At 37.8% G+C, this 19,755-nt stretch overlaps 1 protein-coding gene across 10 annotated transcripts in view; it reads right to left on the bottom strand.

Annotated features, from left to right (window-relative positions):
• LOC113058573 (teneurin-4-like) overlaps window positions 1-19,755 on the bottom strand; it is a 231,987-nt gene that overhangs the window by 6,341 nt on the left and 205,891 nt on the right. For 9 of the 10 annotated variants that reach the window (XM_026226591.1, XM_026226590.1, XM_026226588.1 and 6 more), the window contains 5 exons: window positions 16,747-16,919; window positions 14,108-14,343; window positions 9,053-9,349; window positions 6,638-8,252; window positions 2,656-2,798 (listed from right to left, as the gene is read on the bottom strand). In XM_026226591.1, coding sequence (XP_026082376.1) covers window positions 2,656-2,798; window positions 6,638-8,252; window positions 9,053-9,349; window positions 14,108-14,343; window positions 16,747-16,919 — 2,464 coding nt within the window. Of the gene's footprint in view, window positions 1-2,082; window positions 2,565-2,655; window positions 2,799-6,637; window positions 8,253-9,052; window positions 9,350-14,107; window positions 14,344-16,746; window positions 16,920-19,755 lie in introns of those variants that run through there. The other variant, XM_026226597.1, reaches the window with a different exon arrangement.

The following is a 19,755-nucleotide window of genomic DNA, read 5'->3' as shown; positions in this document are numbered from 1 at the left end:
ACTCTCTGAAAGAGACTGTTTTTCATCATAACTCAACTAAATAAAAACAAAATCTGTGGTGTCTGAAACTTGAAAGTCCGTTTTGGGATGCTTGAGTTCTCCTTGAATGTGTGAAAGCCATATGAAACCTGCCAGGCTGACAGCTTCAAATAGCTCCATCACATTAGATTTAAAATCTCATATCTCAGCTGTCTAAGGCTCACCCATGTCGCTTAGCCTCAGATGCTTGCTTATTATAGTGGCTGATAGTTTGAGGTTGTGCTGCTTATACTGTTTGGTGCATGGAATGGAAGTTCTTACGATTGAGGTGACTGGACTTACCATAAAAGCCTATCAGTTTTAAAATTTAAGTAGTTTAATCTGCTTTTTTATATCCATATTGCCCATACTCAATATATAACTTTTTTATAATACACCAAATTTGATCAAATTAGTTTACTGAAGCATGTTAATTCAATGTGATACTTGCAATTTCTTAGTAATTATTTGTGAAGTTTACTAGCAATTTGTGAATTGTTGAAAAATTGTTTCTGTACTTTTTTTCAGTGTACAGTATGAATGGTGTGATATAAAGTTGTGATTAATGTGAAGGGAAGATTTCTTTTTTTTAAACCAATATCATGATTTTAGGATAGAATTATATGAACAAATGTAAAAAGACTGTCTTCTGTAACAAGCAATTTAAGTACCAGTCAAGAAACCTCTTGTGCTTTACCTAGGCTACATTTACTAGATAAAAATACAGTAAAAACAGTAATATTATACATTATTATTACAGTTTAAAATATATATATATATTTTTTATCAGTTTATTTTTATTTTATTTTTTTATGTAATGTATTCCTGTGATGGCAATGACGAGCTATTATCAATGTTGAAAACTGTGATATATATATATATTAGGGGTGTAACGGTACATGTATTCGTACCAGACCATTTCGGTACAGGGCTTTCGGTACGGTGCACATGTGTACCGAATGACTGAATGCAATATTTTGTGCGCGGAACATAGGTACATTTTCGTGTTCCCAAATGAACATATTAAGTGACGGAAGTCTCCGCGTTCAGAGCAAATCCCGCCCTGCAGCTGATTCTCAGGCCGGCGACACACTGGCTGCGTGGCGTGAGCGTGGCGTTTCTGCTGCGTGTCAGTTGCTTCGTGTTTTCTGTGTCTTTACACACCAGAATCGTGCCTGACGCGCTGCTGATGCGCTGCTGCTGCTGTAGGTGACATAGAGGGAGACCACCGACAGACCAGGATCTTGTCTTCACGACAACAATATCTATATCTCATGTTGAGCATAAATATAAAGCCTACTGATAAAGGTCAACAGTATTGATGGCAAAATAGACTATGTTTGACAGGTGCAATAACCCAGTGTGTCACCGGCTTAAGGTTTTCAAAAGGCATCACGTGAGTGTGAACATCACTACAACTAGGAAAAAAAAAAACGATTGTAATTCAAACGCAGCTCCCGTCGGCATTTAAACAGACCTTTGCTCTTAATTCTGATTGTCCAACGCAATAATGAAATCTGAGCAGGTCTAAAAACTGAAACTGTTGATGCTGCACTTCACACTTTGGAAAAGTTATATATATTTTTTTAAATATGAGCATGCCTACAAGCTGGGATTGTTAATGCTGCACTGTAATCATAGTTATTTATTTATATTTGTCATTATATTTTATTATATGATATTGGTTTGAGACTGAGATTATTTTATTTAGTGGAGAACTTTGCAGCAGTATTTTATTTCTTATTCTTTTTTTGTTTTATTATAAATTATATTTTATTATTTATTTTATCAAAAAGTATTTTAAAAAAGTGTAAAAAAATTGTTAAAAAAAAGTTTATAGTAATAAACAACCTGCAGTGTATTGTTTGCATTCCTTTCCCTTACTGTACCGAAAATGAACCGAACCGTGACTTTAAAACCGAGGTACGTACCGAACTGTGATTTTTGCGTTCTGTTACACCCCTTATATATATATATATATATATATATATATATATATATATACACGTAGGTATATATAAATTAAAATTGGTTTAAATAATTAGATGAAAAAAAAAAAAAAAAAAGGTTTTAAATAATTTTATATGGAGTACAGCATTCATATATCTGCTCGAAAGAACCATTGGTTGAGCCAGGACAGCTTATGAGGTAAAGTGTCCTTAACAACAGCCAAAAGAGCCGCCACAATGTCCAACTGGCTTCTCAATTATTCAGATGGCTTAAAGGAGGCTCGATAATCAGTGAATGTCTGAGACCGAGAAAACCAGGGAGCGCTGAGACAAAGAAGCTTAAAGATAGGAAAAGAGAGGGAGACAACATCTTTTAGAGGGTTAAAGAGTGTGAAAGACTGAGCTGAAATCAATGGCTGCTGCTGGAGGAAATGTGGACTGAATTTCCCTAATGGCAGTCCTTTTACAAGAGCTCTTTAGCTTGACCCCTTTCCCTTGGCTTGAGCAGCCAGAGCAGAGGCTGCGCTTATTCACATGAGCATCGGGGTTGATTGCTGTGGACTCCTTTGGGAGGCGGCAAACTGAAAGGTCAAGATACTGCAAAATAAAGTCTGAAGTTAGAGTCAAAGGCCATGTGTGCTTTTAAAGAGGTGGGCAAACAAAAAGACACATTTGTTGGATGAATTACCTTGGTGCTATCCCACTCCTGAGTCTTCATCTGAGTGTGAATGAGCTCGTAAGATGGCTCCATGGTGTCCGTGACAGGTTTGTGGTAGCCAGGTATGACGTTGTATAGCTGGAAACCGAATGTCACTAGCCAGCTGTTAACATCTGTTGAAAGAGAAATGCTGCGGTGAAATAACCTTACAGCAGAGCAAAAGGTAACAGCAGCACTCACTTATAATTACTGTGTAATGACTGTCTCTATTTGGAACGAACTACACCACAAAAGCAAGATTCATTGCAAATCAGGACACATGCCAAGTGAGCTACTTCTTGAAATAAGCTCCTGCAGTTATTACAGACAACACTAGTTTCGGAGACTGGACTAAATATGATTAATCCTCAACAGGAAGTGGCAAATCCCCCCCCCCCCCCCCAACCTCCAAATATTATGATAATTTGAAGCACTTTGTTGACACAAAAAGCTGATAAAATTACATCCGGCATGTGAGAAACTGGATGATTGAGATCTGCTGGTAATAATTGCTTGATAATTGTACATATATCATGGTGTGACCATATGTGTCACCATTTTCTATAATCAGAATATGTAGTTTTGTATTTGTGAGCATTCATAAGCATTATCATGGATAGTGAATCAAAACATAGAGAGTATGGACCTTACCATAATCAAATGGCCTTTTTAGTGATTTTTTTTTCCAATGCCGCATCAAATACATTAGTCGTGGATAGAAGAGACATTCCTATATCAGTGAAGTGCTCACTGACGACTGCTCCTTTATTTAAGGCACTTGACAGAGTTGTTTTAAATATGACTGTGGTTAAGGACAATGAAAGGACCCTTCTGTTTTTCAGAGGACTGAAAATGTCAATGCCATCATTCATAAAAGGCTGACAGCCCACTCATGTACATCTAATATCCAGCAGTATCTTTAGATTTCTTTCTTCAAAGTTAACTTTAATGAAGTAGGCTACAGCCTAGTGGCTAGGTGTTTAGCCGAGCTTGAAATATGTCTAGTCCACAGTAATATATGCTAAAGCCCGCAAAAACTAGCATAGGCTGGTTAGTCCTGGTCTAGTTGGTGTACCAGTATATTTGTGTTATTTGCTATTTAAACTCAGTTTGTTGCATTTTAGAGAATGGTATACAGTATAATGTACAACATAAACAAGTAACCAGGTATAGTATTAAGTTAAAGTTTAGGGGCAGGGTTGTTGCAGCCAGTGTTTTAATTTGTAAATTCCCGGAAGAACAGGTCCCGGAAAAAAGCAGGGAACGGATCCGGCATGTGATTACAGAAGGGAGAGGTAATGGGGCACTCGCGCAATCACACTGGTGGACTAGTTTAAGTGATTAAGAGCATGCATCAGTTGCTTTTAGTGTTTAGATTTTTATTTTACAAATCTCTTTTAATAGAGTTATATTTAATCAGGTCCTACATTTCTGTGGGGGACTATGTGTAGCTATGTCGCATGGTTTTAATAATTCTCGCAGCTTTCAATTTCATAATGAGGAAATTCCTGCATTTATTCAACATAGTATGTTTGAATAATAAAATAAATCCACACAAACTATAAGATTAAATCATTCATTCGAAACCAGCCTTCGAATCCATAAACTCTCTCAGAGCACGCTTCTCATCAGCGCATCTTTACTACAGCGACCTGCTGCATGCTGCGATACAAGACTTCACTCACATTTCGGGACAGCTGACAGAACTGACTCTTGACTAATCGGGTCATTGTTGCATTGTCACAAAATTGTATAATTTGCACACCTTTTTAATTATTTTAAACCATTTGGTACTCATGCGCTCCAGAGGCTGCATGTATTATGAGCCCTAACAGTCACATCCAAAGTTTGCGCGTACAAAGCCTCTTCTCGAGTATTATATAAGAGTTATTTTATGTAGTTTGTTTAAGCAGCCAGATATACACAATATGATGTCTAATGGGTGTTGACAAATAAATGGCACACTTTCATGGCACACTCTACTAAAATACAGGGTGGGGGGAGAACGAAAGGGGAAAAAAGTCAATAATTAAACAACACTACGTTGTCAGTGTTGGTGCTGTATCAGACACTTGCACTTAACATTAGGCTATACAAAAACAGTAAAATTATTGAATAGTATATATTGAACAGTAAAATTAATCATATTAAATTAGTTAATTGAACTCAAATAATAATTAATGTGACTTAATTTAAATAAGTTCTGAAAACTCAAAATTTTGTTGTAGAAAGGCACGTTTTCTAGTTCCCAGCATGCTTTGCATCAGAAAACAAGGACATTTGTTTTTAGAAAATAAGTGTTTTTTTTTTTTTTTGTGTTTTTACACAAGATTAACATAGAGGGACATAAATTAGTACTTAAATGTTGTGTTATGTTAGAATTTACCAAGGTTTCTGTTATGTGGGTTATTTCCCACATTATATGAACATTTTGAGTGAATTACTCTCTAATTATAAGTTGAGAAATATCAATATTTATAAGATAACTGAGATAATTTAAGGCAACTGGAAATGTAATTAAAAATTTTATGTAAACATAACATTTAAAAACATCACTTAAATGTTTTTGTGTAGTCTGTTACAAAATATTTTTTGAGTTCTGTGAACAGTGAGTTAACAAGGTTTTTCGTCGGCGAATGAGGAGATCTCAGTTTTGTCTGTCAACAGAATGGCCACATCTGAGGCAAGTGCAGCACATTATGCTTTCATCAACCTTTACAGGTCATATAACGTTTCACGAGTTCACGCTTACATACATTTAGCTGAGGTATGGTATGCATATTTGGCGTGCTGTCCGGACCTAAACCTAGAGTACCTCCCACCTCCCCGTCTATTTATAAGGTGAACTCAAAGTGAGGAGATGGTGTGGAGACATGCTGATAAACCGTCAGTGCGCCAATTATTATTTTTTTTTCCATCACAAATTGATGGAAGTCTCAAATATAGAAATAAGAAGCCTAAAACAGACCCGAACCACATCTGAACTATGGCGTGAAAATTGGCCCGAAGCAAGGCCCAAGAGTCGTAAAAAAAGTCGAGCTGAAATTCAGGGCTCTGCCAAACTAAAACGCCTCCACTGGAGGAGGGGGATCAGCCAAAATGAGCTGCTGGATCTGATTTCGGAGGTGCCAAATCCGGTCTGGATCCAGCTTGGTCCAGCACAAATTAAGCCCTGGTTGCAGCATTACAAATAAACTCAGTGTATGAAGGTTGCGTATGAATTATCAGAGAAAAAGGGCTCATTTCACCACAAATCTTTTCAACAGAATACACAAAGGAAATACACAGAGAAACACACTAAAACAAGGCTGCTTTAACATGAACAACCAATATCATGATTCTATAGCTTTCATTTCCTTTGACAGCAAGGGCACGAACCAAGGCTTTGATTTCAGTCAAAAACCAGCACGCATTCACTGTTATAGACTTCAAATGTGACTATAATATTTTGAAGCCTGTGACTTCAATTTCAAGTGGAGTGTAAAGTGATTCAGCCCCTAGCTTCTAGTTCCATGGACTCCATTGTGTTATTTGTCTAACACTGGGGAGCATTCACTACTATTTACCTCCTACATGGGCTGGGTAAGCTAAGACTGATGGGATATTTCAGATGAACAACCTGAATGAAGAACAAAGGGGTTTTTGTTATGCTGTCATTGCTCACAAGCAGTGTATGTGGAGGCAAGAACACCCCAAGCTGGGGCTGGGACGAGAGCCTGAAAAATAATCACTCTAGTGCAAGGATTCTTGGCACCAGGTGTTTAGATTGTTGGAGGTAAAATGTAACAGAGGAGTTTTTTACAGTCTATTTAATAGCCCCTCCCAGACTTTTGCCTGAGCTGTTGGCTTAGGCTCCAACATCCCTGTGACCATACATAGGCAAGCGTTTTGGATAACAGATAAATGGATGTATTAAATAACCACCACCCTCTGTATGTTTCAACAAAAGATTATTAAGAAATTATGTGTTTACCTGTCATGTAGCACTTGGTTTCTTGGTTGTTGCTCAGTGGGTTGTTGTTCTTAAACATGTAGAGGTTGAAGGGTACAATGTTGTTGCTGTTGAGTCGCTTCCAAACATCATGGTCCGGAGTGGTCCATCGGCCTGCAAGAACATCGTAATCTCTGCGTCCCATATGGACAAGCTTTGTAAGGGGCTCATAAAGGCCACCCTGGTAGCCTATTACTAACTGGAAACTTGGGTTGGAGTCCAAATACACTTCCCCAAAAGCTGTGTGCAGGATCTGTTTGATCATGAGACCAGCACCATTGAAAACAGCCCACGGTGTACCAATGTTGTCGCATGCCACGTAGAACTCATCCCCACTGCTCAACTCCATGGCAAAGAGGTGGCCCTGAAGGTCATAGTAGAGTGAGGTGATCTCTGAGCTTGAGTGATTGTACATGTGTGTCACTCTAGTGGGACTGGACAAGTCTGCATAGAAGAATTGCAGATGGTGGCTTTGGCTGCTTCGACTGGACACTCTCCTGCCCAAGCCATCATAGCGGTACTTGATGGTCCAGCTGTTAACTTTGTTGTAGGCTTTAACAAGCAACCCAGCAGAGTTATACTCAAAGAAGTCATTGCCTCTCTGCCTGAGGAATCCATCCTCGTCCAACCGGTACTGCACGTCACCTAATCGAGTAATGCGGTCCCGAATGTCATAGCGTAGTGGTGTAAGTCTGGCACTATTACCGGGACTAAGGAGGTGCAAATTTCCATTCAAATCATAGCTGTAGCGCCAAAGAGGCTTGTCGTTGATGGACACCACCTGGAGTTGGCCATCAGCATCATACTCGTAGGCGTAACGGGTGGTATTTGCATAGGGCCCTACTTTAAGCTCCTTGGCCACCACTCGCCCCATGTTGTCGTACTGTACCATCATCCAGAACATCAGCGAACGGAAAATCTCATACTGCACCTCTTTAACTCGTCCATAGGCATCAAAGTGTTTGGTGTGAGTCATGACAGCTGTGGTAATGATCTGGTTAATATCATAGTAGATGACTCCGAACTTGCCAAACTGCTCCGTTTTGCCTGAGACGTCATCGTAGCGATAGAGGTCAATAGGTAAGGGGGTTTCATTGATGACCGCCTGCATGCTGGTGACCCGGAAGCTGTTGTCATAGTTGTAGTCAAACCGGGCATTCACCATGCCCTCCTCACTGAAACGAAAGATCTGTCTGTCGATGAGTGGTCCAATCTGTCTGTAGCGTATGGTACATGCAAAGCCTTCACTTTGAAGCCCCACCATTTTCAGCATGCCTGCAGATTCATCATAAGAAAAGGCAATTCGTGTTGTATCATAAAGTATTTCCAGCAGACGGGAGAGTTTCCCATGCTTGTAGATGACTCTGCGGCCCGTTCCTTGGTGGATGGTTTGCAGAAGCAGTCCATCTTCGCTGTAATCTTGCAAAACTGTGGCGTTGCCCTCAGGTGGCCTGTACGTGTTTCTATAATAGCCGATTGAACGGGTGGTCTCCAAGGTCTGCCTGGCCACATTGGGCATGGTTACTGAAGAGAGGCGATCGTTCTTGTCAAACTCGAAGATGTATTGTCGCTGGCTGTATAGCAACAGCACCATGGACTGCCGAAGGAAAATGACAAAACGATGCTCAGTAAGCTGATTTAATGAAGCACAGTAATTCCCAATACATTCTGAGTGCACTTCAAACAGTTAAATGTAAAATTCTCCACCCAGCGAAACTGAAGGTCACTAAGTACCCAGGAGTCACATTGCACCACATGCATAACTGCACAACAAACTGTCGGGTGTCACAGAATCACTTCAGGGTGAATAAAATAACAAATATACTGCTCTACGACACTAACTGAAAAATGAAGAAGGGCAACATCTCATTTAATGAGGATTTAAGTCATCATACCCCCACCCTCTACTGATACCATTTTAATAATGTCACCTTATGTGGAGGTCAGTGGGAGGATATTCTCGAGTTTATATTTCAACAGGAAGCCACTCTTATTATTATAATATATTTTTTTAATTGATTGAAATCTTTTTTTTTTTTTTTTCTCAGCAGCACATTGTCTTTTTAGAGTGGCAAGAAACATTAAATAGAGTGAGTTTATGGAGTTTAAACCCATATATTGGGATGTCAGCATTTCAATGTACTAATAACATGGTAAGGTCTTGCATTTCTCATTATATTGGTTCTAATTAACAAGTGATATTTTCAGTTTTTTCAGTGGTATTTTAGGAACAAGCTAGTTGTCAGACTGCATGTGGTAACAATGGGGATAATTTCTGAAGCACACAAGGTTAAAGCTCATGTAACAAATTAGCAGGGTTCAACAAAGAGATCTCTACAGAACAGAGAACTAGTGATTATTTTTCGACCTCATAATTTCCTAGATGAAGATGCTTACTTTTTCAAGGTAGGTGTAGCTCCATGACTTTCCATCTGCAAATATCTTTGAAGTGATTCTCCCATTTAAGTCATATTCCATTCGGACTGACATGGTGCCCCTCTGGATGCCGGCGATATGGCCCCCTTGTGAGTAGGTTACATTGACACCGTTTAGCCGACTACTTGGAGCCCACAAAGTAGGTCTTCCTGCATGGTCATAGTGGATCCTCAAGGTGAACTTCCTGTGGTCGTCATAGACTTTCTCAGTCCTGGTTACACGGTCAAAATCTATGGATAACAAGTTCCTGTTATGAACCTAACAAAAAAAGAAAGAAAAAAAAAAGATTAAGGAATATAAGGCCTCTGAATTCTACACATGGATTTGATAAGATCTACTGTAGTTTCTGAAACTAGAATGTGTTCTACTAGAATGTGTTTTTTTTTTTTTTACTTTCATCTCCATACCTCTAAAGGACACAATCTTTTCAATTGACTGATTTTTTAGTTTGCTGCATGTTAAAACAAAAAGAATGAGAGAAGCACTCAGTTTGATATAATCATTTGTCATGTCTTTAAGGAAGGAATTATTGATGGGGTAGATAGCTTATACTGTATTTGCAGGAAGAGGAAAACAATGACACTTGAGGTGCATATGAAGTTCAAAGCCCACTTCATTGTTTGAATGACATGTCATACTGAGTTTTTGGCTCATGCAGAGCCCTCTGACCCTGGAACATGTTGAGATCAGAGCTGAGAACTAGTTCTACATGGCAGGTCATCCCAAAGGCACACACAGGTCAATGCGGGGGGCGATCAAGGATTTAAAGACCTTAATACCTTTATCCCTTGGCAAAATGCACTAGAATATTTATTGCTGCAAATGTGACTTTAGGTACTGGTGGATAATATGGAGCAACCAGACAGACTTGGAGCAGATTTGGAGTGCAAGTGTACCGTTTTCTCATCAGGTACTCTGGTACCCAGCTTGGCTCACTGCTGACAAAGCTTAACAGAGTCTTAAAGTGATTTTGCGAGTTGTTGTTGGCTTTGGTCCAGTGGTATGGTGCACAGGGCAGGGGGAGAACAGCAAGCAAGCTCTCTCTCTCTCTCTCTCTCTCCTCCTCATGGGCATGCTGGGAGCTCTCAACTATGAAGGGACAATTACACTGGGGCCAATTAATGTCACTAATACCTAATTGAGAGGATTATTTTACATTAAAAGCAAGCAGCTCATGAATAGGAGAATTCCCGGTGGGGGAGACAGAACAAAGAGGTTGACAGAATAAAGGGCAGATATTTTCCCCTCCCCACTTCTTTAAGCCTCAACCACCTACTGATGAATATGGCCCATATTTCTATCACTCTCATATTTTCAAATACAGCTCGACTCTTGATATAAAGATGCCAAGATTGAGAACCTGCCCTGAAAACACTCACATCTGATCTATCTGAGTCTATCTATCTATCCATCCATCCATCCATCCATCCAGAATGTTTGAATCCAGTTCAAAAAGTTATTATTTTTGCTATTCTGTTTGGTTACACAATTCACTTAAGCATTATTTACAAGACATTCCAAGGCATCAAAAAGCCAAGCTTTTATGGCTCGTAGGATGAGAGAACTTCTGTCAAGGGTTGATTTGTCCAGAGTAGGATGACAGGGGACTGAAGCGATGAGTTTAAAAGCAAAAAAATTAAATTAAATTAATGGGAAGGGCAGGCTGGATGCTCACGACCGGCTCTGGTTGAGCAGAGGTCCAACGGGCTGGAAAAAAGATCCTTTGGCAGTAAGATACTGGGCCTCTGGAGAATGGAAACCCACTCAAGGGGAATGTCTTAAATTTGACATTCCTTTAAACGGACTAAGCTTTAGGAAAGCAGATATGGGGCAAGAAAGAAGACTGGATTGGGGCAAGTAGGGAAAATGGGGAGGGGGGCACACATTTCAACAGTATTTACAAATATTTGAATGTTGCACAATGTTTTACGCTCATAATCGAAAATCACAAACAGAAAGTTACAGGCTATATATATGGACAAAATATGGAGTTTGATCACTTTTATTTACACGTTTTACTCTGTCATTCAAACATTTTGATAAGTAAGAAAAATGCCAACTTATTTAGGTAGAACATATTAAATTGATCAAAATTAGTATAAATGTGACAGGTAAAACATTTATAATTTTTTTTAAAGATTTCTATTTCAAATATTTGCTGCTATTTAAAAAAAAAAAAAAAAAAACGTAAAAAAAAAAAACGTAAAAAAAAAAAAACGTAAAAAAGAAAAAAAAAAACAATAAAAGTTATGCTTTCTCTAAAATATTAAGCGGCACAACTGTTTTTAACATTGATAATGATGAGAAATGTTTCCTAAGCAGCAAATCAGCATATTAGAACGATTTCTGAAGGATCTTGTGACACTGAAGATTTTAAAACATAATTCAAAAATATAATATGTACTACTTCACAATATTACTATTTTATTTTGTATTTTCAAAACAAAGTCTGTTTTGTCCTTTTTGAAAATTGACAGTCGCAGGTCATACTCCTTTCATTGTATGGAAAAGAGCAGCATGTACATTCTGCAAATCATCTTTATTCTTTCATTGAAGAAATTAAGTTATTGTGTTTTTGAACAACACTAGAATGAGTAAATATGAACTAACCGTTATTATAGTCAATGTTTTGCTGATGACAGTTCTTGAAAATCATGTCATTCAGTCACTGTATTGGGGATTGTTATACAGACACTTGGCATGTTTCTCCCTCCCCTCTTTGACAGCCTGAGGTTATTTGCAGGCTTTGCTGATCAAAATACAACTACTTTGAGATTACCCAACTCCTGTTTGACAAACAAACAACGATTAAAACTAGGAACAAAAGACAACTCTTTTTTTCCATAACTCGGCTAATTACGAGAATATCTTCGGACTGCCACTAATGCACATTTGGCAATGAATAAACACCTTGTAAATAGCGTTTGTTTTCATAACTCACCATCAATAATTAAAATTTCCCATTCCATATTGGAAAAGTCAACAAATCTGTCTAACAGCATTTGATTTTCTTCTCCGCTGCCATAAAAAAATGTTGTCAAGTTTTTGTTCTTCAAAATCCAATATTAGCTTGTCGCTTTGCCATTCATTTATAATTCTCCCCCATCCACTGCTGTGGTAAATTCTGTAATTCTGTAATCTTGTTTGCTCCGTGCGATTTGTTCTTCAGTAAACACACCTCCCCATGTGTTGGCTGTGTTTGTTTGGAGGCAGTATAGGACACGTTCTAATAATGTAAAGCAAATATTTAGAGAACTGTCAGTCGAGGGCTTATGATTAAGCCTTCAGTGGTTTTTGGGATTTGAGCTCACTGAGTACTACATTTCCAGAGCTCTGTTGTTGTCTGGAGACGTGGTTGCTAAGGAGACAAGGAGAATTTGAATACACCAAGCCTTTCCACAGTCTGCTTTTTGAAAACATTGATACATTTTTTTTTTTAGGATACTTTGATGAATAGAAAGTTCAAAAGAACTGCAATTTGAAATAGAATGTCTTTATTATCACTTTTGATCAAATTAATTCATCCTTGCTGAAAAAAAAAATAAATAATAATAATATTAATTACTGACCTCAAAAGTTTATATTGAGTGTGTATAAATGCACGTATATCATATTGCAAAAGCTGTGAGGTGGTCCCATTACTGGAAGCACAAGAATTATGAAGATATTTGGTGCTGTCTGAGGAAACCCTCAGGGTTTTGATCACAAGAGAGTCGATCCTGACCTCAGCCCTCAGGGTCAAAGAGCTGCTGAATGATGGATAGACCACTGACACACACACACACACAAACACGCACGCTCACATGCGCTGACTTTGGGAGGCAGCTACTTGACCAATATGGCCTGGCCAGACTCTATGGGGCAGCCATAATAAGAGTGATCAGTCTAAAGGACAGGAACAGTGTGTGACTATGAGACTGATGAGAAGAAGCGATAGCGATTATAATCAGGATGCCTTGATGCTCAGGTGAGCTGCCACGTAGAGGTGTGACGGCAAGGTATGGAACTGTGCCTGTGTAAAATTAACTCAGGATGAGCACATGACAAAGTTGAGGAAACGCTAGGGTCTGTGCACAATTACCTGACTATGTGAGGTTCTGATGACAGGTAGGTTGTACAGTAGGTGTCACAAAACATGATAATTTTAATTTGATGAATAAAAATAAAATACAAATGCAAAGATTAGGTAACATGAATAATGAATAAAAGTTATACTACAAATCATAAATAAATAATACAAAACAATATAAAATTTGAACCACTTAAAGTCAAATCAAACTTCACGGTACTTTCAAAGTACGTTTATTTTTTTTTATTTTTTATTTTCAGATTCAAGGTGATGTTTTCTATAGAATTCTTTCTGAATTTTGTGACATTAGATCCTAATCAGAAACACAACTTACAAGATTACGTATAATTAATTATTATTGTTTTCTGTAAATTACTTGGGATAAAAGCATTTTCCAAATGAATGAACAACTTATCAACAGTATAAATAGTAGCTTTTGAATTAATTTCTAACAATTTGGCCTTGATGTGCTGCCAGTGGGCTTCATAGGTCTCATAATTATTCCTTAAATGTGTCTAAAATACTTCCACATGATTTCGTTAGTAAAAAAAAAAAAAAAAAAAAAAAAAAGCTAAAATGGCTATGAGGTCTTGATAAAAAATAAGGTAGCACTTTATTTTACAGTCCTGTTCCTCATGTACATACTATGTACTTATTATAGTAATTACAATAACTATGTAATAACTAGGTACTAACCCTGAACCTACCCCTAAACCTAACCCTACCCCATGTAGTTACCTTGTGTTACCAGAACTTTCTTAGATAAATACACTGTAAGTAAACTATAAGTACATGTAAGTACACGTACTGTAAAATATTTGCTTTTACCACCTTTTCCAAAAACAACACAGAACTGCCAGCTTTTTAGAAATATTTAGACTCTGAAATTCATGCAAGAGAACAAAACTCAAATGCAGTAGTAAAAGAAAACTCGGTGATGTTTTTACCCTGAGTCTGCGTCCATACACGGTGACCTGTCCTCGTGCCTGTTCTTTCCGTTGTCTCCATTCCACCAGGTTGAGTCCATTGTCGATGGGCAGAGTGACATTTCTCTTGCTTATGGTTGGGTTGACAGTTCCTGACAGCAGATGAGGCTCCGTGTGAAGAGACACTTCCATGCCATTGGCCAATACCAGACGCAAGGAGCCATCCAGACCAATGTAGTAACTGTTTTTGACTTGATCTAAAATTTGAAGACAAAAAAACTAGTCTCATATATATTGCAAAAAAAAAAAAAACAATGTGCGATGATAATCCAACATTCTGTGTTAAAAAAATAGTTCACTTATAAATGTTTGTTATTTACTCACTCATTCAATGGAAATATAAGTAAATGTCGACATAATTTTTGACCACGATTACTATCCACCCTTTATTGGTTACATTGCTGTATTTCTCTCAAAATTGCAGCCAAATAATGAAAATCACTCTTATTTGTTGAACAAGACCAGAAAAAGAGTAAAACAAAGGGATGATTCAAAGCCTAGTTAGTCTTTGAGTTGCTCTCAGAAGACCGAAAGAGAGAGAGCGAAAGAAAGGCAGAAAGCTATCATAGCTGAAGGCGTCTGCCTGTGGCAACTGAGATGCAACTAAATCTGAAACTGTCTGTCTCTGTCCCCAGGTGGGCTCACTAAGCACTTTAAAGGCACAAGGAAGATGGAAGACAGTGAAAGAGAAAAAGGGGGGTGAACCTGACAGAAATAAAGACTGAAGACAGCGAATGGGAGGGAACAAGAGACACTGTTAACGAGAACGACGTACCCAATGAGAAAATGTCAGTGAATGCTTTGATGATACTCTCATTACCAGTCAAAAGGAATTAATTACTCCACAAAAGCAGTGCAGACAGCAGTCATATAAACAAGCTAGCATGTGAAGCTAACATATAGCCTTGGGTGGTAGAGGACACTCTCATTCCTTGGTAAAAAAAGAATTGAATAACATTTTGAAATAATTATCTTGCAAAGTCATTTTACAGCTAAACGGTTCACTCAGCAGCCATCTTGCTATTGCCCTTGGGAAGCTAATTTCTACCTGCACCTACATCCACTTTATTAAGAATGACATGGAATTTCAAGTGTTAAATCGGTTAAGTCTGTGTATATGTTAGTATAAAAAAACACACAATTAATTGCGATAATTGTGATACTTCTCGTAAATTTTGTCACAATATGATTTTATATCTCGTAATTGCAACCCTGATAGCACACGTACATTACAGAGACCTCTATCTGACGTCTGCATTTACATCTACAAGAAATATATATTTTTTAGAGTGTTTGACATCTCATTGGCTGTTTTTCAATTGAAAGGTGGGTCTTCCATTCTTAAAACCGTATTTTTCCATGAGTTGTCCATATTGTCCTCTTAATTTTGTTTTTGTAGATGAGTGAGTTGAGTCAAGCATGAAGTGAATCATATTAATGTCAAATACATAAACAGCTTGTGGTCAGCATGTAGGTTGTTTGATACATTATTCAGGTAAATAATATTGGTGCCCTTAAAAAACCTCAAACTGAATGACCTGGAAATCGAAACACACTCACACAACCTTGAAAAGTCAATAAACAGCACAAGGTCACCACCTTTGAGAAATGTATATCCAGAATGCGTGTGCGAAACTCTGTGTTGGAGCTAGAGCCAAACCGGTTTCCATTTACAAAGCAGACAATAGTGAATTAATTAGCAGCAAAGCATTTGGCAGGGCGCCCTCTTTCTCTCTCTCTAGCAGATGTCCAGGACAAGGTCACCATGCATAGGGGACTATTAGTTAAGTCTAGGATAAGAGCGCCAGCAGAACTTTACATCCTGTACGTCTTCTCTCAGACACAGTCTTAAGTAAACCAATTGAAGCCCAGGGGAGGAGGGCAGCCCTTCAAATCAAACGCTCACAGGAGCGCAGAAAAATCTTTACAGTTTCTGAGGAAATAGAGCGGGGCACGGAGAGTTCAAAGTTATTTATTGGGAATCGATGGAGCACTTGGTTAGGTGAAAAACAGGATATCAAAATGCCAAAATCTGCAAGGAAAATCACAAGCTAAGATGGTGGCTTCTGACCTCAACCACACCTCTCTGTCTCAAGGGCCAAAATGATTAAGATTTGGTTTTCCAAGACGGACAGGAAAAGCAGGAGCTTGGTGAAAAAGGGAGGCTGGAACAAACAGAAGTAGTGGACAGCAAATCAATCTGGACTTCATGCCTTCATGAGTGGGCGGTCTGCGATTTTAGAGAAAATACAAACACTCATGCCTTTATTGATTTCACGATAAGAGGCTTGTTTGCTTCTCACAAACACATCAATTTTGCCTCATAGTTATTTTACTTTATTTACAGCTACTACGTTTGTAGTGTATAAGCCTGCTTATAGGGTCTTTCTATTGGTTGTAAAGTAGTCATACCTGTCTGTGTCCAGCTGGTGATGAGTTTTTTCTCATTTTTGGAGATTACCGAGGATGGTCACATCATACAGGTTTGGAATGAGATAAATGCTGGCCAAATTTCCCTTTAAATGTACTGCATTTATAATTCCTAGGCTAAGTGTTGTCCCATAGGATATGTTCAATAAGGACTTTGCAGATATTCTTGCCTTGCATGAGTGTGTAGAAGGTTCCTGAGGCCGAGAGGTTGGTGGTGACAGTGATGTCCTCTTTGTTGGAGCCCTCGGTTTGCACCCGCACTGTACTGTCAGAGTCAGTGCGGTAACTGCTCACCCTGCCTGTGGGGTGGGTCACGTTTGTCAGCCGCCCATAGTTGTCATACCTGTGGAGATGGAGAAAACAGAGTGTGAAAAAAGATGCGTCGACGCGTCTTTAATGAGACCAACTGTGGATTTCAATCAAATGCAGGTCTGGATAGTCAAAGTGAGTTGTTACAACCAAGAGAACGGCCAATGAAAAAATGTAACTATCCAAAACGAAATATTCTGGACCATAATGGAGAAATTCTAATTATATTTGGAATTGTTTACCACTGTGGCAGACATCATTATTTTTCAACTTCAGTGTGCTTCCACAAGAAGCACAAAAATAACACTTCAACTTCAATCTTTGAAACAAAACTGACCTTATTTGTTAAGCAATACAGTGAAGAACAACTTCTACACGCTCTATTTTCCCAACAGGCTTGTTGTATTTGAATGTGGCCCTTGTGGCTTGTGGAGATGAGTGCTTAGACTTAAATGAAACTCATTATTTTCTAGCCCTTCTGTCGCTCCAAACCTTCATGACTTTCTTTCATCTGTGAAAAACAAAAGATGATATTTTGAGAAATAACTGTTTGGCTCCCAATGTGTTCTACACGAGTCTTCTTTTGTGTTCCAGAGAAGAAAGAAAGCCAAAGTTCGGAAAGACATGAGGGTGAGAAAGTGTTTTTTTTCATGAACTATCCCTTAAAGAACATGGCTAGTTTGAGCTTCAACGCAGCAAACACATTTGATTTTCTAGAGATATTTTATATTATATTTTTCATTTTCTATAACTTTCATCCAATATCATAGGGATTTGAATCTAAGATTTCCTTTTTATCATAAAGGTGCTTGGACCATCTATACCACGGTCCCAACTTCAAAGGCTCTACATGATAAAAGAAATATCACTGTATATAAAGAACAAATTGTTTCTCCGTTTCATTTATAGAAGTAATAAAGAGGTGAAAGCCAAAAGCTTGGTGATACAGTATGTTTCTTAACAGCCTCTTTATTTCCCATCCCAAACTCTTCTTATCATATCATTAATGCTTCTCCTTTTTCTCAAAAGACAAAGAAAGGAGGTTGGAGGCTGGCAACTAAATAGAGGAGTGAGTGACTGCAGTCGACCCACAACAGTTTTGTTCTGTTCTTTGGCAAATTATCCTGTTTTCTTCTTCTACTTTGTTCCTTTCCTCTCTCTATTTTTTTATTTGCCAGCCTCCACGTGAGCACTCTCTCAGCAGGATGAGTGTGGAGTAAATGCAGACTGATTCATCTTGGTGACCAAACATCTCCATTCAGAGCAGCAGTCTATTGTAGTCATTGCAAACGGACCGTCTCAAAGCACCCTGGGATTGTAGTATTGGTCGAGATTTACCACTGAATCACTGCCGCTGTTCACATGACAGGACACAAATACAGCGGGGGGAAGAAAACACTCGTAAACAATGGTGTGAATGCTTATATCTTTCCGAAATCCTTTTTAGTAACATGAATAACATGAAAACATGAGGATTTCTTTTCAAACCCTTAAAAAAAAAAAAGAAAAAAAAGCATGGACTAATGTTCAAAAGTTTGCAATTGATAAGATGTTATGTTTCTGAAAGTATGTTGCATGAATTTGACCAATTGATCAATACAGTAATATTGTTGAAAGTTTTTGATTTTAAAATGTAATTTATTTCTGTGATCATAGCTGAATTTTCAGCATCATCACTCCAGTCTTCATTGTCACATGATCCTTAGGAAATTAATTATAATATGCTGATTTGGTAAATTAAATCATTTCTTATTATTATCAATGTTGAACACAGTAGTGCTGTTTAAAATGTTTGTGGAAACCATGATACATTTTTTCCCCTAATGATTAGAAAGTTCAAAAATAACATAATTTTAAATAGAAATATCTTTTGTAACATTATAAATACAACCTCATTACTGTCGCTTTTGACATGGAGCAATATGCAATTACTGTACATATGGATACATTTTATATGGAATAATATTTAATAATAATAATTTAAAATTGATTTAGCACTGCTCCAAAGATCAAGGACACTTTACAATCAATTTGATTCAAATTATACATAAAATTATTAAACAAATTGCATTTTTGGTGAAACTTCAGTGATTATAATAAAGCTATTTAAAAATGTTCCTAAAGGTTTTATTGTCTGTTCATTGAAATTGAAGGAAAAGAGCAACCAGTGCATTTTTCAGTATTTCTCCTATTGTGTTCTATATAGGACAATCATGCAGGTTATTGAGGGTAATTATAATATTTTTATTTTTTTTATTTTTTTTTTTGAGTTAAGGTAGCTCTGACATGTATAACTGCAAATGCTGTTTAACTGAGTGGAAAAATGCATATGTTCCAGAAATAAAAATGGAATTGAAACTCATAGAAATACGCATCCAGTATATGTTAGCATACACAGTAACATATTCCCTCCAGAGCTGAATAGTTGGACATCATAGCAGATGTCTTTGTAATGCTTGCACTACTTGTCGCGCAGTTTCTGCACGAGTCCTGGTCATTGTAACATCCGCAGACTAACTTTCTTAAAAAGGAAAAAACTATAAATAATAATAAAAAAATAAAGAAAAAACATAAATCAAACTTTCATCACAAAAGACGACCTCATGTTGCCTGGGGAAATAGATTGATCTAACTGCTTAGGAAGGGGAAAACAACAACAGAGCATCTATTGCTGATGCTAATTATTGTTTTGGGTTTTTATCTCACTAATTGCAATGATTGAGTAAATGTACTCTGCCTACCATTTGTTCAACGAATGATATGACAGCATGGGACTGAAACAAAGGACAAACCAACGGAACTTTCCTGAACCCTTGAGGCAATGCCACTTACAGTTGGTTATCTACAACTGCTTATGTGCCTTATCAAAT

This window comes from Carassius auratus, chromosome 40, assembly GCF_003368295.1.
Source record: "Carassius auratus strain Wakin chromosome 40, ASM336829v1, whole genome shotgun sequence".
In the NCBI taxonomy this organism is placed as follows: Eukaryota; Metazoa; Chordata; class Actinopteri; order Cypriniformes; family Cyprinidae; genus Carassius; species Carassius auratus.
The sequence above is the reverse complement of the archived record's forward strand: the minus strand, read 5'-3'. Positions and strand labels throughout refer to the sequence as shown.